This window comes from Musca domestica, unplaced genomic scaffold, assembly GCF_030504385.1.
Source record: "Musca domestica strain aabys unplaced genomic scaffold, Musca_domestica.polishedcontigs.V.1.1 1, whole genome shotgun sequence".
NCBI classification, from domain to species: domain Eukaryota; kingdom Metazoa; phylum Arthropoda; class Insecta; order Diptera; family Muscidae; genus Musca; species Musca domestica.
The window spans coordinates 15,847,289-15,872,100 of record NW_026712114.1 but is presented as its reverse complement, the minus strand read 5'-3'; the positions used below and the strand labels follow the sequence as shown (position 1 = coordinate 15,872,100).

The 24,812-nt window shown below is 35.6% G+C and overlaps 2 protein-coding genes across 2 annotated transcripts; both read right to left on the bottom strand.

Annotated features, from left to right (window-relative positions):
- Nucleotides 1–1,223: 1,223 nt before the first annotated feature.
- LOC101888714 (fatty-acid amide hydrolase 2-B) lies at nt 1,224–3,445 on the bottom strand. The gene is made up of 6 exons (XM_005185656.4): nt 3,199–3,445; nt 2,918–3,140; nt 2,642–2,859; nt 2,287–2,577; nt 1,842–2,228; nt 1,224–1,685 (listed from the first exon to the last, which is right to left on the bottom strand). Exons 1-6 carry the CDS (start codon nt 3,370–3,372, stop codon nt 1,398–1,400), a joined length of 1,581 nt encoding a protein of 526 aa, XP_005185713.2. The 5' UTR covers nt 3,373–3,445; the 3' UTR covers nt 1,224–1,397.
- A 4,263-nt stretch (nt 3,446–7,708) lies between these two features.
- On the bottom strand, nt 7,709–24,304 carry LOC101888535 (fatty-acid amide hydrolase 2-A). The gene is made up of 8 exons (XM_005185655.4): nt 24,174–24,304; nt 17,857–18,090; nt 17,550–17,775; nt 9,125–9,342; nt 8,773–9,066; nt 8,578–8,694; nt 8,244–8,516; nt 7,709–8,117 (listed from the first exon to the last, which is right to left on the bottom strand). Exons 1-8 carry the CDS (start codon nt 24,183–24,185, stop codon nt 7,839–7,841), a joined length of 1,653 nt encoding a protein of 550 aa, XP_005185712.3. The 5' UTR covers nt 24,186–24,304; the 3' UTR covers nt 7,709–7,838.
- Nucleotides 24,305–24,812: the final 508 nt, after the last annotated feature.

The window sequence follows — 24,812 nt, the reverse complement described above, 5'->3', positions numbered from 1 at the left end:
ATGTCATACCATGGTAGAAGAATATAGGTAGACGCATCGACGCAGCTGCTGGGACAATGAACTGTCAAACCAATTTTGGAATTGAAAATGTTAAATGAAAAATTATTTAAATTTGTAAAAATTGTTGAAAAAGCCATATTATAATAACCTCCGAATGACGTCGTATTAGAAAATATATAAAAATCTACTTATATTTGAAAAGAAATTTAAAAATTTTTGACATATCAATGCTCCCATGCGTTGATGCATCTACCTGTATTTTTCTACCATGTGTCATACAAATGACTGTTGAGCCTACAAAATATTTTGAAATGTAAATTAAAATTGTGCAAAAAGTAAAAATTTATTGACAAAATAATAACTATTTTAATAAAATGTATGTGTCGCGAGTTAAGCGTAATGGAAGCGTATGGCAGGCATTGTGAAATGTCATAGAATTTACTGTTTTGCCTATAAAATATATTGAAATGTAAATTAGAATTGTGCAAAAAGTAAAAATTTATTGACAAAATAATAACTATTTTAATAAAATGTATGTGTGTCGCGAATTAAGCGTAATGGAAGAGTATGGCAGGCATTGTGAAATGTCATAGAATTTACTGTTTTGCCTACAAAATATGTTGTAAATTAAACAATTATAACCAATTTAATTAAATACATATTTGCAAGGATGTAAAGCGCAATTGTAAATTGCAAGGCAGGTAAGAATTTTCCAAATATATTTTTAACATCATAAAGACCGGCTGAAACTCAATAATGAATGAATCGATTCACGTACAAGTGGGATCAACTTCCAAGATTGTTTTGCTTTAATTGTTAATATCAATACAAGACTTCAGTAGCTTTTGGGACACCTTCGCGGATTGATCTGGAACTTTTACTACAGGTACCCCTTGAGTTTTGAGTACAGCGATTATCAATGCGGAAGCTCGTACTTCCGAGTTATGTAATAACCTTCTGTAGCATTGTTTGTGTTTGGACATACCCAAAAGAGAACAACTGAAGCCTCAGACAAAGTCTGGCTACTTATTAAATTCAGAAATCTTGGCATCTCAAGATATGGAAACGGAGATGATATCAATACAAAACAATATTCTTAAACTTACGTGGAATAATTTTATTTACAGATGATATAAATATTCGACGAATACTTCAGTTTGTTACAACCGGATTTACAAAGTCCCCCCCTAAATACCGGCATTATAACATAATAATCTGTAACATTCATTTGTATTTTGTTGTTTATTTTGCAATTTCCTTGCTCTATACAAAAGTGTTAGAAAAAAATACAAATACCCCATAAAACGTTACATAAAAAATTTAAAACACATATTAAGATTTAACTAAACCTATCGCTATTGGCATATGGACAGATCAGTAGATAATTCAGTCAAATCCTAGGCAAACTCATGTTTGACGGGCGTTGTCCAGCCACCAAATGCCATCTCCAAGGCACCGGCAACTTGTAGGCATAGTTTATCTTTAAAAGGAGCAGCAACAATTTGAAAACCCACAGGTAATCCATCACTATCTAAACCCATTGGAATGTGTGTACAGGGTAAACCCAAAACATTGAACAGCAGTGAATAGTCAATTGCCCATTGGGCCAGTGATGAGGTATGATGATGTATTGCTGGGACGGGGAAAGTGGGGAAGAAAAGTACGCCATCATTGCCCAATACATTCTGAAAGAGAAACATTAATCCAAAATTTAAATTTATATATAAATTAAAGAATCTCTTTTAAGGTGGCCTTATTATTTCATATTTGTCATTATCAATTTGATCACATCGAAAGACAAATAAGCAAATCAATAAGTTTTCTTTTGTCCGTCTACTCACTATAATCTCTTCCTTTAATTTTTGACCTTCCTCTTTGTACTTAATTAATTTTTCCGGTGTCATAAATGCATTGGTCCGCCTCAAAAGCTCAAATGTTAAACCTTCCTTGGTGTATTTAGATTTTTTGCAATAGCTCTTCACCAATTCGATAAGCAAATGCTTGACACTAGTATCTTCAGACATTAGCAATGGTAACTGTCTTAAACGTGCAATGCCACTAAATGCGATTTCTGTGGAATTTTCCAAACCCTTGATCTTAGCTATTTCCGTTGTCAATCCCGATTGTTGCAAACATTTAACTGCCTTCAAAATGGCAATTTGAATGTCAGCTGTAACTCCGTGATGTAAAATACCATTGAGGCCACTGAAGCCCAACAAATAATAGATCTAGGAAATACAAGTGTAAAAATAAAATTCAATGCGATTTTGTGTTAAAATTGCTTACCTTTATGTCCTTGGTTTCAATGGGATGTACAAATTCCAATTTTCTAGCATTCTCCCCTGCCATTATATGAAGTATAAGACCCAGATCCGATCCAAATCGACTTATAACACCTGTTTGTAAATACTGGTTACATTCTTCAGAGTCACATGAAGGAAATACCTCAGTATTGGGTATTAAGCCGCCAGTGGGTTTATGACCAAAGACCCCATTAAATAAACTAGGTATACGTATTGAGCCGGCAATATCGGAACCTATGCCAAACAATGTTGAGCCGCTACCATTGAGTGCGCCCTTCAGGAAAGTAAATTTTTGGAGTAGGTAAAAGTAGTTGAAGTTTTTTTTTGATGCAACTCACCTCACCACCAGATGAGCCACCACATGTTCTCCGTGCATCATATGGATTGAGACATTTTCCATTTGTATATGAATTGGTTTCTATACTAAAACAATATTCGGGATTGGCAGAAACGAGTAGAGGTATAGCACCGGCAGATTTCAAGTTTTCCACTGGTATACTGTCGCGTTGGGCCTTCATGCCATCTCGTTGCAGACTACCAACAACGAAAGACATACCTATATTTATAACATAAAATAAATTTAATATTATTTTTCAAAAAAAAAATTATTTTACCTTTCAAGCCACATGACTCCTTCACCGTAAACGGTATGCCTAACAAAGGGTATCTGGCATACAATTGTGATAACTGGCTATTGGCACATTTAAATATTAAGTCATCAGCTCGCTTGGCGTCCGCCAGAGCTTCTTCAAAACGATCCTGGACAACGGCATTTATATGCGGGTTAACTTCTTTGATACGTTCAATATAGGCTTTGACCAATTGCTGAGAGGTTAGCTGAGATGTTGAAACAGTAAAAATCATTATAGCTCTTCCAAAAAATTAATTGTCTTACCCTCTTAGTTCGCATTAATTGAATAATTTCCACCAGAGGAATGGTTAGTAGTTTATCTTTTATGGTAGGAATGTGTTCATTCTTTTTGCGTGGCAAAATCACAGTTAAAATAACATAGACAATATTATAAACTATTTTTACAATAAATTGCAATAATCTTAGTATAAAGTCCATCTTTTAATTGAACACAATTTAACTTTTAACATTTAAAACATTTAATGGACGTCAAGTGAAGAAGAATGAAAATGAACATAAACAGAAAACAAAACTGCCGAGTTTACGAATGAGGAGAGAAAAGCAAAGACACGTTAGAAAACGTAGTCAGCTGGAAACATAGGGTAATATAGATATGAGTCAAGTCCGGAGCTCAAATAAACAAGCCATATAAATAAAAGTTTTTTGTTTCGAGCTGGCGGGCGCGAGGGAAATCTTCATCCTTCTTCTTTTTTGTTCATAAATTCAAACACCTTCCATGAAATACATTTTTCAACGATTGCCAGGATAACTAATTGAAAAGAACTATTCAGTGAGATAAACGCATGAAACTAGTTCCAGTTTAACTTCATTTCTGCAGTTTTAGTTTTTTTTTAATCCACTTTACACTTTTACTGTTTTCTGGCTGTGGTAGTTTTAATAAATAATAATAATGCACTGCCTCTTTAAAAGGCATATGCAAATGACAGAAAAATAACCGAGTTGATGTTAGGGATCTAAAGGTTGATTTCCTACTAAAATTCAATTTACAGTTTGAAAGTCTTTCATACTTCAAAACGTGTTTTAACCGTTGCAAGAGTTAGAGAATAAACGATTGTATACGAAGGAAAAATGTGATAAAGAGGAATATTAAAACTCTTTGTTAAAAGACAAAAAACGAACTTAAGCAAATGGCGAGGAAATAACCGAGTTGCCTTTAAGGGGTTTATAAGGACTGATATCTTTCCACACCTCAACTTACGATTTGAGCGTTTTTCATGTTTCTCAAGTGATTCTTGTGTTGAGGTAAATTTAGAAAATTGAATAGAAAGGAAAGAATGGAAAAAACACATATTTTAAACACATATTACGAACTAAAGACAATGGCGGGAAAATAACCTAGGTGTTTTTTAGGGATGTAAAGATTGATTTCTTACTTGGCGTCAACTTACAGTTTGAGATGTACTTCATACTGTTTATCAAAAATGTATTTTTGAGCAAAGAGCAACAGAATTGAAAAAATGAGACATACCACTCGATTAATAAAATTAGATTAATAAAAATTAGTCTCTCAAAGGATATACGATTGAGTAAGCTATTGCTATTAACTATGTTATTGCTATGTTATGTCTGTGTACATTTGTTTGCAACTTGCAAGATGAATCGTGTTAGACATAAACATCGTTTTGGTTAGGAGTTGCAAATTAAATGGCAAATATAAATTTGTTAATCAAGTAAGTAAACTACTTTATAATGATTTAATAAAAAAAACATGTGTTTTTATTTAACGACATCATTGCAAAATCCCTTCACTCAAGTGTTTTACAAAATATTTTTAAGTAACATCAAGTAAATAAACAAAATTAAATTATATTCATCTTATAACTAAATAAATAGGTGGCTTAACTCTAGTTTAGTAAAAACTCTTCAATTTTTTCGAAAATTTTTTCAGTGGTAGGTATTTTAACCATGATCCCGGGAAACTATTTTTTTCTTGGGGGACGGACCTGGGACCCCAAATTTTTGACCCGAAAGTCCGGGTTCGAGACCCCTACTAGACCCGGATCCACTTACCCGATATAGACAATATGGGTATCGTTGGAAAGCTTATGAAAATACCTATCCAACAAATGGTCACATGATGGGGTAAGATCTTACGGTTCGGAAGTTATAGTCAAATTATCGATTTTTTGGACCCGGATTTTTTATAAAACCCCCAAAAAGTCAAAAAAGGGTCCATTATGGGGGACAACAAAATTGATGCCAAATTATAGCTGACACTTCTACCTTTCCAAAAAGGTTCAATTTGTGCTAATACCTTTACTGAGTCCAGAGATATGGGTCTTTCCATCCGCATAACCCGATTCTAACCAGTTCATTAAAACTATGTTTTCAATAAAAAAGGTATATTTTGCGTAAGAATGAAATTCAGAAATCTTTGGTTCGCGTTAGCCGAACCTTCAAAACGTGTTTTAACCGTTGCAAGAGTTAGAGAATAAACGATTGTATACGAAGGAAAAATGTGATAAAGAGGAATATTAAAACTCTTTGTTAAAAGACAAAAAACGAACTTAAGCAAATGGCGAGGAAATAACCGAGTTGCCTTTAAGGGGTTTATAAGGACTGATATCTTTCCACACCTCAACTTACGATTTGAGCGTTTTTCATGTTTCTCAAGTGATTCTTGTGTTGAGGTAAATTTAGAAAATTGAATAGAAAGGAAAGAATGGAAAAAACACATATTTTAAACACATATTACGAACTAAAGACAATGGCGGGAAAATAACCTAGGTGTTTTTTAGGGATGTAAAGATTGATTTCTTACTTGGCGTCAACTTACAGTTTGAGATGTACTTCATACTGTTTATCAAAAATGTATTTTTGAGCAAAGAGCAACAGAATTGAACAAATGAGACATACCACTCGTTTAATAAAATTAGATTAATAAAAATTAGTCTCTCAAAGGATATACGATTGAGTAAGCTATTGCTATTAACTATGTTATTGCTATGTTATGTCTGTGTACATTTGTTTGCAACTTGCAAGATGAATCGTGTTAGACATAAACATCGTTTTGGTTAGGAGTTGCAAATTAAATGGCAAATATAAATTTGTTAATCAAGTAAGTAAACTACTTTATAATGATTTAATAAAAAAAACATGTGTTTTTATTTAACGACATCATTGCAAAATCCCTTCACTCAAGTGTTTTACAAAATATTTTTAAGTAACATCAAGTAAATAAACAAAATTAAATTATATTCATCTTATAACTAAATAAATAGGTGGCTTAACTCTAGTTTAGTAAAAACTCTTCAATTTTTTCGAAAATTTTTTCAGTGGTAGGTATTTTAACCATGATCCCGGGAAACTATTTTTTTCTTGGGGGACGGACCTGGGACCCCAGATTTTTGACCCGAAAGTCCGGGTTCGAGACCCCTACTAGACCCGGATCCACTTACCCGATATAGACAATCGTTGGAAAGCTTATGAAAATACCTATCCAACAAATGGTCACATGATGGGGTAAGATCTTACGGTTCGGAAGTTATAGTCAAATTATCGATTTTTTGGACCCGGATTTTTTATAAAACCCCCAAAAAGTCAAAAAAGGGTCCATTATGGGGGACAACAAAATTGATGCCAAATTATAGCTGACACTTCTACCTTTCCAAAAAGGTTCAATTTGTGCTAATACCTTTACTGAGTCCAGAGATATGGGTCTTTCCATCCGCATAACCCGATTCTAACCAGTTCATTAAAACTATGTTTTCAATAAAAAAGGTATATTTTGCGTAAGAATGAAATTCAGAAATCTTTTGTTCGCGTTAGCCGGTGTAGGACATACCCAGAGGAGAAAATCTCAAGCCCCGGCCGAAGGCCGGCTACTTACAAAAGGTATCCAATTTAGAAAACTTTGGTTCGCGTTAGCCGGTGTGGGACATACCCAGAGAAGAAAATCTGAAGCCCCGGCCGAAGGCCGGCTATTTACAAAAAGTGTCAAATTTAGAAAACTTTGGTTCGCGTTAGCCGGTGTGGGACATACCCAGAGGAGAAAATCTCAAGCTCCGGCCGAAGGCCGGCTATATACAAAAAGTGTCAAATTTAGAAAACTTTGGTTCGCGTTAGCCGGTTTAGGACATACCCAGAGGAGAAAATCTCAAGCCCCGGCCGAAGGCCGGCTACTTACAAAAGGTATCCAATTTAGAAAACTTTGGTTCGCGTTAGCCGTTGTAGGACATACCCAGAGGAGAAAATCTCAAGCCCCGGCCGAAGGCCGGCTATTTACAAAAAGTGCCAAATTTAGAAAACTTTTGTTATTCCGACGACTGCTACGCGAAATAAACACTTTTTTTATTAAAAACATAATTTTAATGAACTGGTTAGAATCGGGTTATGCGGATGGAAAGACCCATATCTCTGGAACCGAAAAAGGTATTAGCACAAATTGTAGCATTTTGGAAAGGTAAGAGTGTCAGCTATAATTTGGAAACAATTTTGTTGACCCCCATAATGGGCCCTTTTTTGACTTTTTGGGGGTTTCATAAAAAATCCGGGTCCAAAAAATCGATAATTTGACTATAACTTCCGAACCATGAAAACTTACCCCTTGTTGGATAGGTATTTCCATAAGCTTTCAATCGATACCCATATTGTCTATATCGGGTAAGTGGATCCGGGTCCAGGCGGGGTCTTGATCCCGGACTTTTGGGTCAAAAATCTGGGGTCCCGGGTCCGTCCCCCAAGAAAAAAATAGTTTCCCGGGATCAGGGTAAAAATACCTACCTCTGGAACAAATTTCGAAAAAATCTAAGAGTTTTTACTAAACTAGAGTTGTTCCAAATAGGTTAATATTATTCATATTTTTATATCAGTTCCGTTGTAATGGACATTCGATAGAATTCTATTCGGCACAGCTGCAAACCATTGACAACATCTTACAAATTCTATTTCTGAGGTTGAACCCAACCACCAAAGGCCGCCTCCATTTCAGCGGCAACTTGAAGGCATAATTTATCCATATAAGGGGCAGCCACAACTTGAAAGCCTACCGGTAATCCTCTGCGATCCAATCCCATGGGTACATGGGTCGCTGGGAAGCCTAAGACATTGAAGAGTAGCATAAAAATGGTACCACTTATGTTCAGAAAAGAACATCCATTGAAGAAGTTGGCAGTTTTATGATAGGTAGGTAGGATTAAAACACCGTTGGTGCCAAGTAAGTTCTAAAAATGAAGGAGGAGAAATGAATTTAGCATTTAATAATATTAAATAATTCATTTTTTAATAATTTTTTAACTATTTTTGCTAAGGATTATGAAAGATCAAAAATCTCGTTTTTTCTTACTCACCCCCAATTTGGTCCGTAGCTGTTTGACCTCCTCCTTCCATCGTGCTGATTCCTTGGTGGGAATAAATGCATTAACAAGTATCATTAACTCCACAAAAAGCGGCATGGTGGTATAGGGTACCAAACCAAACAGACTTTGAGCAATTTTCTGAATTATTTGCAGTTTATTGGGTTTGTTTTCGACCGATTGGGTTACGATACTGGGAAGTCCTTTGATGCTGGCCAATGATGAAAGGCATATTTCAATGGCATTTTGGAATTCTTTCAAATGTAGCTGAGGAAAATATACATCAATTGTTTTTTCAAAGTTATTACCATTTGGAATCCATTCTTACCTCTTCTGTGGCAATACCACCTTTTTCAAAACATTTTACCGCCCTTGTTATAGCTAATTTGATTTCAAAATCTACCGGAACATGTAGAAAATTTCCCATTGAGTAGCTATAATAAATCTGAAAATAAAATGTTTTATTTTATATAATTTTTTCTATTTTTAGTTTTCCTGTCAATCGGATCGTTAAAACGCACACCTTCAGCTTTTGAAAATCAATTTCCTCCGTCAGTTTCAACTTCTTGGCATTCTCTCCGGCCATAACTTGCAGCAACAATGGCAAATCTTTGGCAAACCTAGTAATTGGACCCATTTGTAAGTAATATGGAAAATCTTCTTCTTTGGTACTGTAGGGATAATGACCCTTAACTGAAATCAGGCCACCGGTAGGTTTATGACCAAACACACCGCAAAACAGCGATGGCAAACGTATAGAGCCACTAATGTCAGAGGCTAAACCAAATGTAGAGGCACCAGCACCATTGAGGGTACCCTGAAAAATTAACAAAATATCCAACAAATGTTTAGGATCTGTTATTTATTATCCTTACCTCTCCACTTGAGGAGCCGCCAGATGAGCGCCGCATATCATAGGGATTTAGACACTTGCCATAAACTATTGTCTCACCATCAAAGGCTAAACAAAATTCTGGATTTGCTGACACCAGTAGAGGAATGGCACCGGCAGCTCTCATCTGTTCAACAGCATCGCCATTTTCGGGAGATTTTTCATCTTTTCTGGCCACACTGCCCACAGAATATGAGAGGCCTGGAAAATGGTAGAATTGATTGAACACTTTTTTATTAGTTTTCAATGATAAGAAGAATAGTTAAAAGTCTTATTTGATGATGAGAGGAAGACATTTTGAGAAGATTTTTGGGTATATTTATAAGAAGACATCGTGGTCTGTTATGACAAGAATTTCTACGAGAAGACCTTTCCTACAAGAAGACCTTTTAGTCTCCTTCGAGAAGATCTTTAAGTCTCCTTCGAGAAGACCTTTTGGCCTCCTATGAAAATACCTTATGGTTTCCTATGAGAAGACATTTTGGTCTCCTATGACCTTTTGTCATTCTATGAGAAGACCTTCTGGCCTCCTATAAGAAGACCTTGTGGACTTCTATGAGAAGACCTTGTGGTCTCCTATGAGAAGATCTTCTGGCCTTTTATCAGAAGACATTCTGGTCTTCTATGAGAAGATCTTCTGGCCTTCTATGAGAAGACCTGTTGGCATTCTATGAGATGATCTTCTGGCATTCTAAGGAAGACCTTCTGGCCTTCTATGAGTAGACCTTTTGGCATTCTATGAGATGATCTTCTGGCATTCTAAGGAAGACCTTCTGACCTTCTATAAGAAGACCTTCTGGCCTTCTATGAGAAAACATTTTGGCCTGCTATGAGAAGATCTTCTGGCCTTCTATGAGAAGACCTTCTGCCCATCTATAAAAAGACCTTCTGGCCTTTTATCAGAAGACATTCTGTTCTTCTATGAGAAGACCTTCTGGCCCTCTATGAGAAGACCTTGTGGACTTCTATGAAAAGACCTTGTGGGCTGCTATGAGAAGACCTTGTTGACTTCTATGAGAAGACATTGTGGCCTCCTATAAGAAGACCTTGTGGACTTCTATGAGAAGACCTTGTGGTCTCCTATGAGAAGATCTTCTGGACTTCTATGAGAAGACCTTGTGGACTTCTATGAGAAAACCTTGTGGACTTCTATGAGAAGACCTTCCGGCCTTCTATGAGAAGACATTTTGGCCTCCTATAAGAAGACCTTGTGGACTTCTATGAGAAGACTATGTGGTCTCCTATGAGAAGATCTTCTGGCCTTCTATGAGAAGACCTTCTAGCCATCTAAAAAAAGACCTTCTGGCCTTTTATCAGAAGACCTTCTGGCCTTCTATGAGAAGATCTTCTGGCCTTCTATGAGAAGACCTTTTGGCATTCTATGAGATGATCTTCTGGCATTCTAAGGAAGACCTTCTGACCTTCTATAAGAAGACCTTCTGGCCTTCTATGAGAAAACATTTTGGCCTGCTATGAGAAGACCTTTTGGCCTTCTATAAGAATATGCCTGGGTCTTCTATGAGAAGACCTTTTGGCCTTCTATGAGATGATCTTCTAACATTCCAAGGAACACCTTCTGATCTTCTGGCCTTCTGTGAATCAATTTCTGACGTTTTATTAGAGGAACTTCTGGCATTGCATGCGCAATCCTTTGGAAAAGAAAAACCTCTTGGCTGTGTGTGAACTTCTGATCGCCTATGAGAATGTCCCATGATCTTCTATGGGAAGTAATTAGGAGAAAACATGTTGGTTTTCTCTGAGGGTAACGGTCGGTCTCATATAAAAATACTTGTTGGCGAAAATTGTCCGCTTTTGATGAGAAAACCAGACAGTCTTCTTTTAGAAACTTTGGAATATATTTTACAAATTTCTTTGGTCTTCCCTGAGAAGACATTTTGAGTCCTCTATGAAAATAACTACGAGATTATTGGTCTTTTATGCCAGGAACTTCTTGTCACTATCCTTTTGGTTATCAATGAGAAGAAGCATTGACATTGATTGGTGAGATCTTCTGTACGAGAACACTTTTTGGATTTTATGAAGTCCGTTTGATTGTCTTTCTGACGTTTTATTAGAGGAACTTCTGGCATTGCATGCGCAATCCTTTGGAAAAGAAAAACCTCTTGGCTGTGTGTGAACTTCTGATCGCCTATGAGAATGTCCCATGATCTTCTATGGGAAGTAATTAGGAGAAAACATGTTGGTTTTCTCTGAGGGTAACGGTCGGTCTCTCGTTGATCTCTTATGAGAAGTCATTTTTGTCTTTGTCCTTTCAATAGAAAATATGTTCGTTTTATAGAAAATACTATAAGAAGATAATTGTTTATTGTTTATATCCTTGGGAGAAGTTTTATATTTTTAATAAAATGTGTATTTATTGGATTTCTATGAGCTGAATATCTATAAATTTGTAGATTTGAAAATAATCATTTAGATATTTAAAGACAAGTTGTCATTGCTAGGCAATTAGTTTTTGTTTAAATACATTTATTTAGACAATATAAATCATGCGGATAGTATTGAACAAAGCAAACCTCAATTAAACAAGTACATTATTCAAAAATAACGTCATGATTCACATATTGATTACGAAACCCTTTAATACAGTGAAACATCGTAATGTTGAATTTTACTTCCAATAAAAAAAAAACGTTCTCTCGATTACAATAAGGTCTGTTGTGTGACAATATTGGGTTGGGGTTTACTGTCTTAATATAATTCAACGGCTTGGCCATATGCCACATATTTAATTGGTCAAAGTCCAACCTTAGTGGAACTTTGAACTTGGCTTTAGTTTCTAATCACAAACGACGAGTGCCTTCTGGTGATAACACAGCTGAGCCATTTATCCCCCATGTGTTGAAACATGAAAAATATGTGAATTTGAATAATTTCGGAATAATTTGCTTTTCTATTTTTGACCGCAAAAACTATACTGGACTTATACTGTCTTTGATATGACAATCTATAGGGGCTGATAAGCCATTAGAGATCCGTGAATGGGGAAACATACAAAAAAAACTTTTTTTTAAATAAATAATGATTTTATTAATGTTTTAGCAGGAGGTAATTAACTTAAGATCATAAAATGGAAACATGTGACTAAACCCTCGAAAAAAATCCCTTAAAATGGGGCTGGGCGCATCGTAGAGACTACATTTTCCCAAATTAAAAGTTATTATCCCCTAAATAAAATCTATGGAGGTCTGAAATGATCATTCTCGAAATTATAAATTACATTTCAGAAGACCTTCATTAACCTTTGGATACATCAAAAAATAAAACATTAATTTTGTGAATTGTCCAAATATCACCTAACAAAATTTTAAATAGGGTCTTGTTGTTATGTTAATTTAGAATGCAATGCAGCCAAGGTCGAAATTTGATTTTTTTTGGAATATACATAAAGTGCTGACGTAAAGTTTGTTTAATGTTTAAATGTATTCACGATACATAAAATTAGCATCACCGAAACCGTGTTGCCTATGCATATATATATGCCTATGCGCATATATATATTGTACATTTGTATTTTCTCCAGTGGATTTACTGTTCTGTGTCTAACTTTTTCTTAAAGATGGCTCGATATCAGTGACGTCTAGACGTTACACGTAGGCGACGAAGTTAGTCGACAACGTTGTTGTTGTAAACACAACAATAATGGAATAAACAAATACTTTAACGTTGAATTATTGCCGTTTTATAAAAACGAATATAAATAAATGTTCAAGTCTGAACTAATTTAGGCATTTATACATTGTCGAATATTTATATATTTTATACCCTACGCCTTACATAGTATATAGGAGGGTATATTAAGTTCATCTTTCCATTTGTAACTCATGGAAAAAATAATTTTAGACATAGTAAAGTATATATATTCTTGATCAGCGTAAAATTCTGAGACGATTTATCCCACTCCGGAGCTGGAGTCGAAACGAATTAGGATAGGAAGCTAAAGTTTTGCACAAATCATTCTAACCAAATTTTCAATGGAATTGTTCGATACATGATATCCCCATGCAACGGGGTCCCCCGATATTCGGTTTTTGGGATATTCAACGCAACTTGTTTCAAATTTTGTATTTAGAGTTCGTAATAGATACTACAGCCCATGTCAAAAAATTGCGTATGCAGGCCCACGTCTCCGTATATTCCCCATATAGCGGTACAACCCGATATTCGGTATTTTTATGATTTTAGCGACATTATTAACCGGAATTGTTTAAAATTTGGTATTTGAAGTTCGTAATGGATACTACAGCCTATGAGAGAAAATTGTCTATGCAGGTCCATGTTTTGGTATAGCCCCCATATAATGGTACCCCTCCTATATTCGGTATTTTGATGATTTCAGCGACATTATTCACCGGAATTGTTTCAAATTTAGTATTTGAAGTTCGAATTTGATACTACACCCTAAGACAGAAAATTGTCTATGCTGGTCCAGGTCTTCGTATAGGCCCCATATATCAGTACATCCCTATATTCGGTATTTTGAAGATTTTAGGTACAATACCCACCAAATTGTTTGAGATGTGGTATTTGAAGTTCGTAATGGATGCTACAGCCTATGTCAAAAATTGCCTATGCAGGCCCACGTCTTCGTATAATCCCCATATAGCGGTACCTTCCGATATTCGGTATTTTCATGATTTTAGCGGCATTATTCACCGGAATTGTTTAAAATTTGGTATTTGAAGTTCGTAATGGATACTACAGCCTATGATAGAAAATTGTCTGTGCAGGTCCATGTTTTGGTATAGCCCCCATATAACGGTAATTCCCTATATTCGGTATTTTGATGATTTTAGCTACATTATTCGCCGATTTTTTTTCAAGTTTCGCATTTGAATATTGTAATGGCTTATGACAAAAGTTGCCTGTATGCAGGTCCACGTCGTCGTATAAACCCTAAAATAACTGCTACATTCGGTATTTTTGAGATTTTATCAGAATTTAACATTAAAAAAAAATATTAACATTAAATATAAATGTAAATATAAATATGATTTTTTTTAATTGTCAAATTTGTTCCAAATGGTTGAGGGTATTCAAAGTCGGCCTGGCCGAACTTAAGGGCTAAGTACATAAGAAGCTTGAAGTCATGGCACGGCCTATTTTGTGACATTTCACAAAGGAATTACGGAGCCGCACTAAAATCCTGCCGTCGTTTTTCATTATAATTTGGCATTAATATGCCTAGCCATGACTTCAAGCTTTTTATGTATTTGCAGCCTTACAGCTTTTTTACTTGTTATCAATTAAATGTACACCCCCGAATCCAGTGAAATTTGTTTTTGAGTCCATATCTATCATATCTGTTGTTTTTCTTCGCAGTTGACCGCCATTTTTTGCGATATCAGAATAACATATACATTTTGCCCAATCTTTATGTCTTTGGAAGAAGAAGAAGAAGAAGTAACTTTTACAGATTTGGAAGACTTACACAAGAAAACTTTCTCATTCAGCGAGATCAGTGAGGTTTCAATAAAACGATATTACAGTATTTTAGAAGTTTATGACGTTTTATGCTTTTCCAACGTTTTCCTATGATGTTTACAAGTTTTTCGACATTCGAAAACATAAAAATATGTCAAACAGACCATTTCTGCTTTCTCATTTTAATTAAGCATTTCTGACACCTGTTTTGTTGTTAAAAAATTAAGCTGTTTAAAATGATATTTCGGGAAACATTTAACATCGTTAAAACAAACTACATACTAAATTTCCGACATTAATTAGAGAAAAATTCTTAGCATTTAGATCACTTTGTACATGATGTGACCCTGATGCCAAATTTAAAAATCTTAAGATCATATCAAACAACACAGTAGAATTGGAAATTTTTAGCACCGAAATATTTTGTATATTTTCTCATTTATTTACAAAAACAATGTTTATTATGATTAAGTGTTTTTTGTAGCATTATTAGTACAAACTCTCATAAATGTTACCATTTTCGACCTTTTCATTTTAGAAGCGATCCTTATTGCCACTATTTTATACAAAGAAATTACTATACGTGGTATCGAATTTCACAAAAAAGGTTTTGATTATTTTACAAAAGAATGTGTACCAGCTTAAAGAATTCTAGTTAAAATAGAACAATATATTTTACTTTTCAGTACAACATCAAGATTCTGACAGGACTTTCAAAAATGCGGCTAGGCTCTTTTAATAAATATTAGGAGGAGTCCAACATTATATGGAAGCTTTTAAAAACCCGGTTCAATATTCATCTCAGGTTTCTGGTTGAGAGAAATATTAGTTTTTAGACTTGTTTCGCAAGTTGTGCCAGATAACAGTATTAATAAGTAAAAAAGTTGCTAAGTTCGGACGGGTCGAACTTTTAATACTCTCCGACATTTGGAAAGAACATGACAAATTAAAAAAAAAAACAGTAAAGAAAGTCTTAAAGTCGGGCGGGGCCGACTTTATGATACCCTACACCACTTTGCTAATTTAGTAGAGCTCCGCATAACAATTAAAAGTTTTTATGGGAGAATTTAATCATACACGCTATGATTACAATTATAATTCAAAAGACTAAATATGCCGAAGCATTTGTATCTTTTAAATTCGGATTTGTATTGCCCTTTTGGTGCACAATTAATTTGAAATCGGTTAAAGATATATATGGGAGCTATATCCAAATCTGAACCGATCTCGATAAAATTTGGCACAGATATTTCTGAGCTGTATTTGATATATTTCCCTGAATATCGTTGTTACGGAGTGCATATTACGGCTGTGGGTAACAAATATAACAAATCGGATGAACAGTATATATGGGAGCTATAGCTATATCTGAACCGATCTTCACCAAATTTGGCATTCTAGCTTCTAGACTCAATTTGGTCATATGTGCCAAATTTCATCCAATTTGGGCAAATATTAGATGTTTGGTGCACAATCGAAGGTAAATCGGACGAAGTTATATATGAGAGCTATATCCAAATCTGAACCGATCTCGATAAAATTTAGCAAAGGTATTTCTGAGCTGTATTTGATATATTTCCCCAAATATTGTTATTACAGAGTGCATATTACGGCTGCGGTAGACAAAAATAACAAATCGGATGAACAATATATATGGGAGCTATAGCAATATCTGATTTCAATCAAATTTAGCATACTTATTTTCAGGTCCAATCTGATTGTACATGCAAAATTCTATACTATTCGGACTGATATTACACGTTTGGTGCACAATAAAAGACAAATCGGACGAAGATATATATGGGAGCTATATCTAAATTTTTACCGATTATCTCCAATTTCAATAGGGTTCGTCCTTGGGCCAAACAAATGATTTGTGCAAAATTTGATCTGGATAGGGCAATAAATGCGAACTGTACTTTGTTTACAAAAATACATGGACAGACGGACGGACGGACATGCATAAATCGACTCAGAATATGATTCTATGCAGATAATCCAAAGGAACTATGGGTCTATCTCGTTTCCTTTTGCCTGTTACAAACAAATGCACAAAGACATAATACCCTGACCACCTTGTGGGGTAGGGAATAAAAAAATCCGAAAACTACCACTTAAATGAAAACCGTTATATTTGAAACAGCTCCAGTCAATAAAGTCGCTAAAATCATGAAAATACCGAATATAGATAAGCATAAAACAGAAAATGGGCCATGTAGATCCACGTCTTCATATAGCCCCCATATACCGTACCCTCCGATATTCGGTGTTTTGATGATTTTAGCGACATTATTTACCGGGATTGTTTCAAATTTCGCATGTGAAGTTCGTAGTAGATACTTCAGCCCATGCCAGAAAATTGTCTGTGCAGGTCCACGCCTTCGTATAGCCCCCATATAACGGTACCTCCCTATATTCGGTATTTTGATGACATTATTCACCGGAATTTTTTTCAAAACTGGTATTTGAAGTTCGTAATGAATACTACAGTCTAAGATAGAAACTTGTCTGTGCAAGTCCATGCCTTCGTGTAGCCCCCATATACCGGTACCTCCCGATATTCGGTATTTTGATGATTTTAACGACATTATTCATGGGAATTGTTTCAAATTTGGTAGTTGAAGTTCAAAATGGATACTACATCCTAAGACAGAGAATTGTCTGTGCAGGTCCACGTCTTGGTATAGCCCCCATATAACGGTACCTCCCTATATTCGGTATTTTGATGATTTTAGCTACATTATAAACAGATTTTTCTTCAAGTTTCGCATTTAAATATTGTAATAACTTATGACAAAAGTTGCCTATGCAGGCCCACGTCGTCGTATAGGCATTCGGTATTTTTAAGATTTCAACAGAGTTATTAACGGATTTTATTTTTTTTTGGAAATTGCCAAATCTTTGTACATATTACGTGCCCCGAGAATAGTTTTTATATTTTAACAATATTTTTCATTTTCACTTACCTTTTACACCACACGCTTCCTTAACGGTAAAAGGTATACCCAACAATGGATAACGGCTAAACAGCATCAAAAGTTGGAACTCATCTTTGGCTTGACTTATTAAATTGTCAGCATGGCGTGCCTCTTTAATCGCCTCCATGTAACGATTTTCAATGACGGCATTAAGTCTGGCATTGACTTCCTTAATGCGAGCAATGTAGGTGGTGACAATTTCATAGGAAGTTATCTGCAATGCAAGCGGTAAAGTTTTCATATTTCCAATTATAATTTAAAAAAAAAAAAAAAACATTGTAATCCAATAATTTACCTTCCTCCCTTTGAGATCAGTCAACAGCTCATTCACCGATTTCAGCAATAGGGGATTTTCTATTGGCGGATAGATCGGGGCACGTCTGGGTATTATTAGATTGGTTATTTCATTGACGATATAGGCCACCGCATTAATTATAAATGCCAGAACCCTCAGGAAAGCACTCATTCTGAATAGTTTGAATACACGCCTAACGCTAAACAAGTTAATTCGACGAGCTTCCAATTGCGACTGATAGCCAATGATCAAACAAAATACAAAATAAAACAAAACACAACAGAACAGAACAGAAAAAATCAAAATGGAAATCAAAATACAGTAAATATAGTAAATAAATTAATTGTTTATTATGTGCACTTATTTAGCAAATAACAACGACTTAGCAGCCGGTAGCCGGTAAATCGTATTCGAATGCATCCACCTTTGAGCGAGAACTTTTGCTGGCCTCCTCACTTCACTTAGTAGTAGCGGTTGTCGTGTTTATTTTGGGTGTAGTATTTTGTTTGCCGATTATCGTACAGCACACAACGGCGACAGACACACGCATGGGTTATCGCGTCCAGACATAGCCAGCGGCCTGCAGACCGCAAAATCAAACCTTAGACTCCAAAACCACAATCATTGTATTTGATCAAAATTAAGAGGGGGATATGTGTTATATTTGATTAGTGCACTTGATTTGTCATCTTGTCTTACACGCAAATAATGTGCCATACAAAGGATTGAGTTGGGGAAAGAAAATATGGAAAGGGATGGTGGCGAATGGCGAAAAGTCGCGAAAATCAAAATATATATTTACTAACAAGTCATGTCACCCCGTTAGCGGAAAGTTTGTATTAACAGGGAATCGATTAAAAAAAAAAAAACAATTAAAAAAGCAGCTAAGTTCAACCGGGCCGAACTTTTAATACCCTCCACCATTTGCAACGAATTTGGAAATTTTCAAAAAATAAAATCCTTAAAAAATTCTGTTAAAATTTTAAAAATATCGAATATAGCCGTTATTTTGGGGTCTATACGACGTGGACATACATAGACATTGTTTGCCATAAGCCATTACCATATTCAAATTCGAAACTTGAAATAACGGTGTAGCTAAAATCATCAAAATACCGAATATCGGGGCTATACGTTATATGGGGGCTATACGAAGACATGGACTTGCACAGACAATTTTCTATCTTAGACTGTAGTATTCATTACGAACTTCAAATACCAATTTTGAAACAATTCCGGTGAATAATGTCGCTAAAATCATCAAAATACCAAATATAGGGAGGTACCGTTATATGGGGGCTATACGAAGACGTGGACCTGCACAGACAATTTTCTGTCTTAGGGTGTAGTATCCATTTTGAACTTCAAATACCAAATTTTAAATTACTTCCGGGAAAAAGGTCGCTAAAATCATCAAAATACCGAATATCGGGAGGTACCGTTATATGGGGGCTATACGAAGACATGGACTTGCACAGACAATTTTCTATCTTAGACTGTAGTATTCATTACGAACTTCAAATACCAATTTTGAAACAATTCCGGTGAATAATGTCGCTAAAATCATCAAAATACCAAGTATAGGGAGGTACCGTTATATGGGGGCTATACGAAGACATGGACTTGCACAGACAATTTTCTATCTTAGGGTGTAGTATCCATTTGGAATTTCAAATATCAAATTTGAAACAATTCCGGTGAATAATGTCGCTAAAATCATCAAAATACCGAATATAGGGTGGTACCGTTATATGGGGGCTATACGAAGACGTGGTCCTGCACAGACAATTTTCTGTATTAGGGTGTAGTATCCATGTTGAACTTTAAATACCAAATTTTAAATTACTTCCGGGAAAAAGGTCGCTAAAATCATCAAAATACCGAATATCGGGAGGTACCGTTATATGGGGGCTATACGAAGACATGGACTTGCACAGACAATTTTCTATCTTAGGGTGTAGTATCCATTTGGAATTTCAAATACCAATTTTGAAACAATTCCGGTGAATAATGTCGCTAAAATCGTCAAAATACCGAATATAGGGAGGTACCGTTATATGGGGGCTATACGAAGACGTGGACCTGCACAGACAATTTTCTGTCTTAGGGTGTAGTATCCATGTTGAACTTTAAATACCAAATTTTAAATTACTTCCTGGAAAAAGGTCGCTAAAATCATCAAAATACCGAATATAGGGTGGTACCGTTATATGGGGGCTATATGAAAACATGGACCTACATGGCCCATTTACGAACTTAATCTGCCTACTGGAAAAATGAACACGTGTGCAAAATTTTAGCCATCTATCTCAATTCATTCGAAAGATAGCGTGATTACAACAGACAGACGGACATCGCTAGATCGTCTTAGAATTTTACGCCTATACAGAATATACATACTTTGGAGGTTCTATTATGAATATTTCGAAGGAGATACAAACGGATTGACAAAGTTAATATACCATAGAATGGTGATGGGTATAATAAACATTAAAACAGCTTAAGTATAAAATGTGAATTTTTATAAAATCGTCGGGTCACATGCCGAAACCTCTAAAAATACTGAACTGTAGACCTTTCGGTTTAACAATTTTGTACGGATCTTCCAATACCCGTTAAGGGGGATTATAAAAAAAAACAAGTTAAAGTTAGGCGACAGATGTACGCCATCAGCCAATGTTCGATTATTTAAATGTGTTATTGTTGACTCTCTGTGGAGTATATTCCAAAGGAATGGACCAATATTGTCCATTTCGGCGAACTGCCGAATTTGGTTTTCTCCGTCGTTGTCCAGCAGTTTGTAAACAAGCAAAATTATCGTGTTTACTTGCTAAAGAGGTCACCTGAAAACGTGAACCTCGGTTGACCACCAGAACTCAAGCGCCGGCCATGGTGATGGTGTGGGCCGCCATAACAGCTGATGGTCACTCATATTAATCGAACGTGGCATCACAATACATGCCGAATATTATCGCGAAAATATTCTGAAGGGTGTATTGGGCAGGCAAACATTTTGGCCGCAGACCTTGGACATTCCAATAGGACCTCAAGCAAGCGCTTCGAAGGGAATGGGCCAAAATACTGCAGATCAACATTCGGGCAGCGTCTGACGGATTCAAAGATGACCAATTCGAACAAATCTAAACTTATTCTAAAATTTGATGCTTTTCTGACCAGTTGGAGTTGGCCGATATTGCTCTTCTCCGAACTCGATGTATGTTTGATACTAATATTACGATGTACTATATTTGGACCAAATCGGATACTCCCTTCGAGAGCTATCGTGTGCACCAGCCAGCCAGACATAAGACGGACGGACATCGCAAGAACTACTCCAAATGTCCTGAAACGGATATGGTCCAAAGAGACGTATGGTCTAAAAATATGGTTGCAATTGGAAATCAATTACAAGAAACATGTAGAAGGACTTTTATTTACGAAATTTTCGAGGACTTTAGGCACAATTTTGAATAGAATCTGCTGTAATTTTCGACTTCAGGTTCTCAGTAAATTGTTCTCTCGTGAATATGTTCAATATAGGCCTACGATTCTAGTTTAGATTCCATAAAATGACACCTTCCGTACTATAGTACTATATTCTAGCCACAATAGATGAAGTTTGCTAGATCCCCATTTATTTTTTGGAATTTTTCCGTACCTATTTATTTTCAGTATTGGGAAGGTTCCAGCCAATTGCCAATTGCCAACCGAGTATGATGGACTTGCTTATTTCAGAATCTCGGTAGATACAAAAAACTTCGTTGTTATAATTAGATTGTTATATTATTTTTTTTTTTTTTTAAATATATTTCATTTCACTTGCATTTGTTGTTAAAAAAACAACCGATTTTGAATTAATTGACGATTTTAACCACATTTATTTGGGGATTACGTAAAAGTCGTTACGTATTATGTGGGATTATTGACTTTAATATTTACTGACGCTTCTGTTTGTTTATTTAAGGTATTTAACCACATAAATATTAAAATTAAAAAAAAATATATATTCTGTAAAAAAATTCTCATTACTAAACAATTAGCTTCCTTAACCAGCTTTGGTTGTCGTAACAATATTTCAAGTATAGATCGAAACAAGTATTCCTGAATACGAACGAGTAGGTGTAAGTCGTTTTATCATCAACTCAATATTTGATTCTACTTTTGCCGAGTACACTTTTAGTTTTTGTCACACCCTTTTTATACCCTCAGTAAAAGTATTCCTGAATACGAGCGAGTAGGCGTAAATCGTTTTCGACTGGGAGTAAAATCAACTCAATATCTGATTCTACTCTTTCCGAGCACACTTTTAGTTTTTGCCATACCCTTTTTATACCGTATATGACTAGAGAGTGTATATATCATTTGATACTACCAAAAAGTGCCTCATCGAAATAACGGTTTTAGATACTATGGAGTCGATCTAGCGAAGTCCGCCCTTCCGTCCATCTGTCTGGCTGGCTGGTGCGCACGATAACTCTTGAAGAAAGTATCTGATTTGGTCAAAACTTGGTACATCGTAATATAATTGTCAAACTTAGATTGTGTTCGAAGATGGGCAACATCGGTCCACTCATTCTGGTACTTCCCTCACAAAGATCGAAATTTCCAAAAAAAAAAAAAAATTATTGCACAGAAAGAGAAAGGATAATCCGATTTTGCTCCAACTTTGCAAAAACCAATATTCACATCAGTGCTAGGTCCGGTGCGAAAATAGACAATATCGGTTCACTCCATCAAGTATCAAATCAAATTTTGAATATAGCCGGGTTGTCCTGAATAAAACACACATCGAAATAATCATCCGTTTCTCTTCATATTTCACACATCCCATTATTACTTCTAACACAAGATCTGCTGTGAAGATGCAATATATCGGTCTATTCCTTCCGGTCCCTCCCACACAGGGTCAACATTTTTATACCCTCCACCATACTATGGAGGGTATATTAATTTTGTCATTCCGTTTGTAACTCCTCTTGATCAGCGTAAAATTCTAAGACGATTTAGCCATGTCCGTCTGTCTGTCTATCTGTTGTAATCACGCTATCTTTCGAACAAATTGAGATAGAAGGCTAAATTTTTGCAGACGTGTATATTTTGTCAGTAGGCAGGTTAAGTTTGTAAATGGACCATGTAGGTCCAAGTTATCTTATAGCCCCCATATAATAGTACCTCCCGATATTCGGTATTTTGATGATTTTAGCGTCGTTATTTAACGGAATCGTTTCAAATTTGGTATTTGAAGTTCGTAATGTATACTTCAGCCCATGCCAGAAAATTATCTGTGCAGGTCCACGTCTTCGTATAGCCCCCATATAAAGGTACCCCCTATATTCGGTATTTTGATGATTTTAGCTACATTATAAACAGATTTTTCTTCAAGTTTCGCATTTAAATATTGTGATAACTTATGACAAAAGTTGCCTATGCAGGTCCACGTCGTCGTATAGGCATTCGGTATTTTTAATATATTAACAGAATTTTTAACGGATTTTATTTTTTTTTTGGAAAATGCCAAATTTGTACCAAATGGTGGAGGGTATTAAAAGTTCGGCCCGGCCGAACTTACAGCTTTTTTACTTGTTGCTTATTTCATCGTCTTCCAAGTTTTTGCTGGGATGCATTAGATTCAAAACTTGGATATTAATATTTAATGCATTGCCATAACTGGACCTTCTAGGACATTTAAAAGATATGTTTATTTAATTCTCTTCGATTTTTATTTACCAGCAATCACTTCGTATCAAATCCATTTTCTTAAAATTTTCCTTTTTCATTTCATTTTTCAAATCTTAAACAAGTTATTCCAATTGCAGGCACTGTATTGCAAATTGGTAAATTAATACAAGTGACTAGGTCCGACCAAATATATTGTTTCTAAGATAATATGAAAATGCCTCTTGCCTCCCAGATTTGGCGTACCACACAGTCTAATAATTTCCCTCACTCTGTGCTCACAAAACTGATAGAATACAACAACAATAACAAAAAACAACAACACCGAACAAATAAAAACAAAATAAATAATAATAACAATTGATTAGCTAAACGGACGGACCTATGTCACAGACGCGGATATGCAAATCGTGTTATGAGCGTGTGTATGTCTGTTTGCGACTCGTTCGCTCGCTCGTCTCGCTATCTATAATCACAAAGAAAATGCCGGCATAACACCAAGTTAAACGATGATAGCAATACTTAGTTACGTGTCAACTAAAATTACTTTTAATCTAAGGCAATGACGTCGATCGATCGATGCAAGATTCTCTTGAAATCTCTCTCACGGTGATTGCTGAGTAGGTTTTTTTTCTGCTTACCTTTAAGTTCATGGTTTGGTGAGGTTAAAAATTGGACGGTTATGGAAGAAATGTAATCGAGTTAGGACTTTGCGAAATGTAAAGCGTGTGAAACAACGACCGACCGAAAGACAAATAATTGATTATTTGTTTGCATTACAGAGATGTTCGAATGTTCGAATTTGTTTCAAGAGAAATGTGGTGTGTTTGTGTTTTGTTTTTATTAAAATATTACATTTAGAATAATTACGAGGGTCATATATTAATTTGGTTTGAGTACAAGCTTGGAATTTTAAGAATATGCTTTAGAGGTCTGTAAAAGTAATAAATGAATTTTTATACCCTCAGTCATATGGTTTGATACGGTCAAAACGTGCCTAGTCTTTGGACCAAATCCGTTTCAGGACATTTGGAGTCGATCTAGCGATGTCCGTCCGTCTGTCTGGCTGGTGCGCACGATAACACTAACGAAGGGAGTATCCGATTTGGTCCAAACTGGGTACATCGTAATATTATTATCAAACTTAGATCGAGTTCGAAGATGGGCAATATCGATCCACTCCTTCTGGTACCTCCCCCACAAAAAGGTCGAAATTTTCAAAAAAAAAAAAAATGTTTTCTGCACAGGAAGAGAAAGGATGATCCAATTTTGCTCCAACT

Coding starts and splice junctions, on each gene's coding strand:
- LOC101888535 (XM_005185655.4), bottom strand. Junction 9,343..17,549: donor GGAAGCGTGTGGTGTAAAAG/GTAAGTGAAAAT, acceptor ACCATTTTCCAG/GCCTCTCATATTCTGTGGGC. Junction 8,695..8,772: donor TTGATTTTCAAAAGCTGAAG/GTGTGCGTTTTA, acceptor TTTTATTTTCAG/ATTTATTATAGCTACTCAAT.
- LOC101888714 (XM_005185656.4), bottom strand. CDS start 3,372: ATGGACTTTATACTAAGATTATTGCAATTTATTGTAAAAATAGTTTAT. Junction 3,141..3,198: donor AATTAATGCGAACTAAGAGG/GTAAGACAATTA, acceptor TCAACATCTCAG/CTAACCTCTCAGCAATTGGT. Junction 1,686..1,841: donor AATTAAAGGAAGAGATTATA/GTGAGTAGACGG, acceptor TTTCTCTTTCAG/AATGTATTGGGCAATGATGG.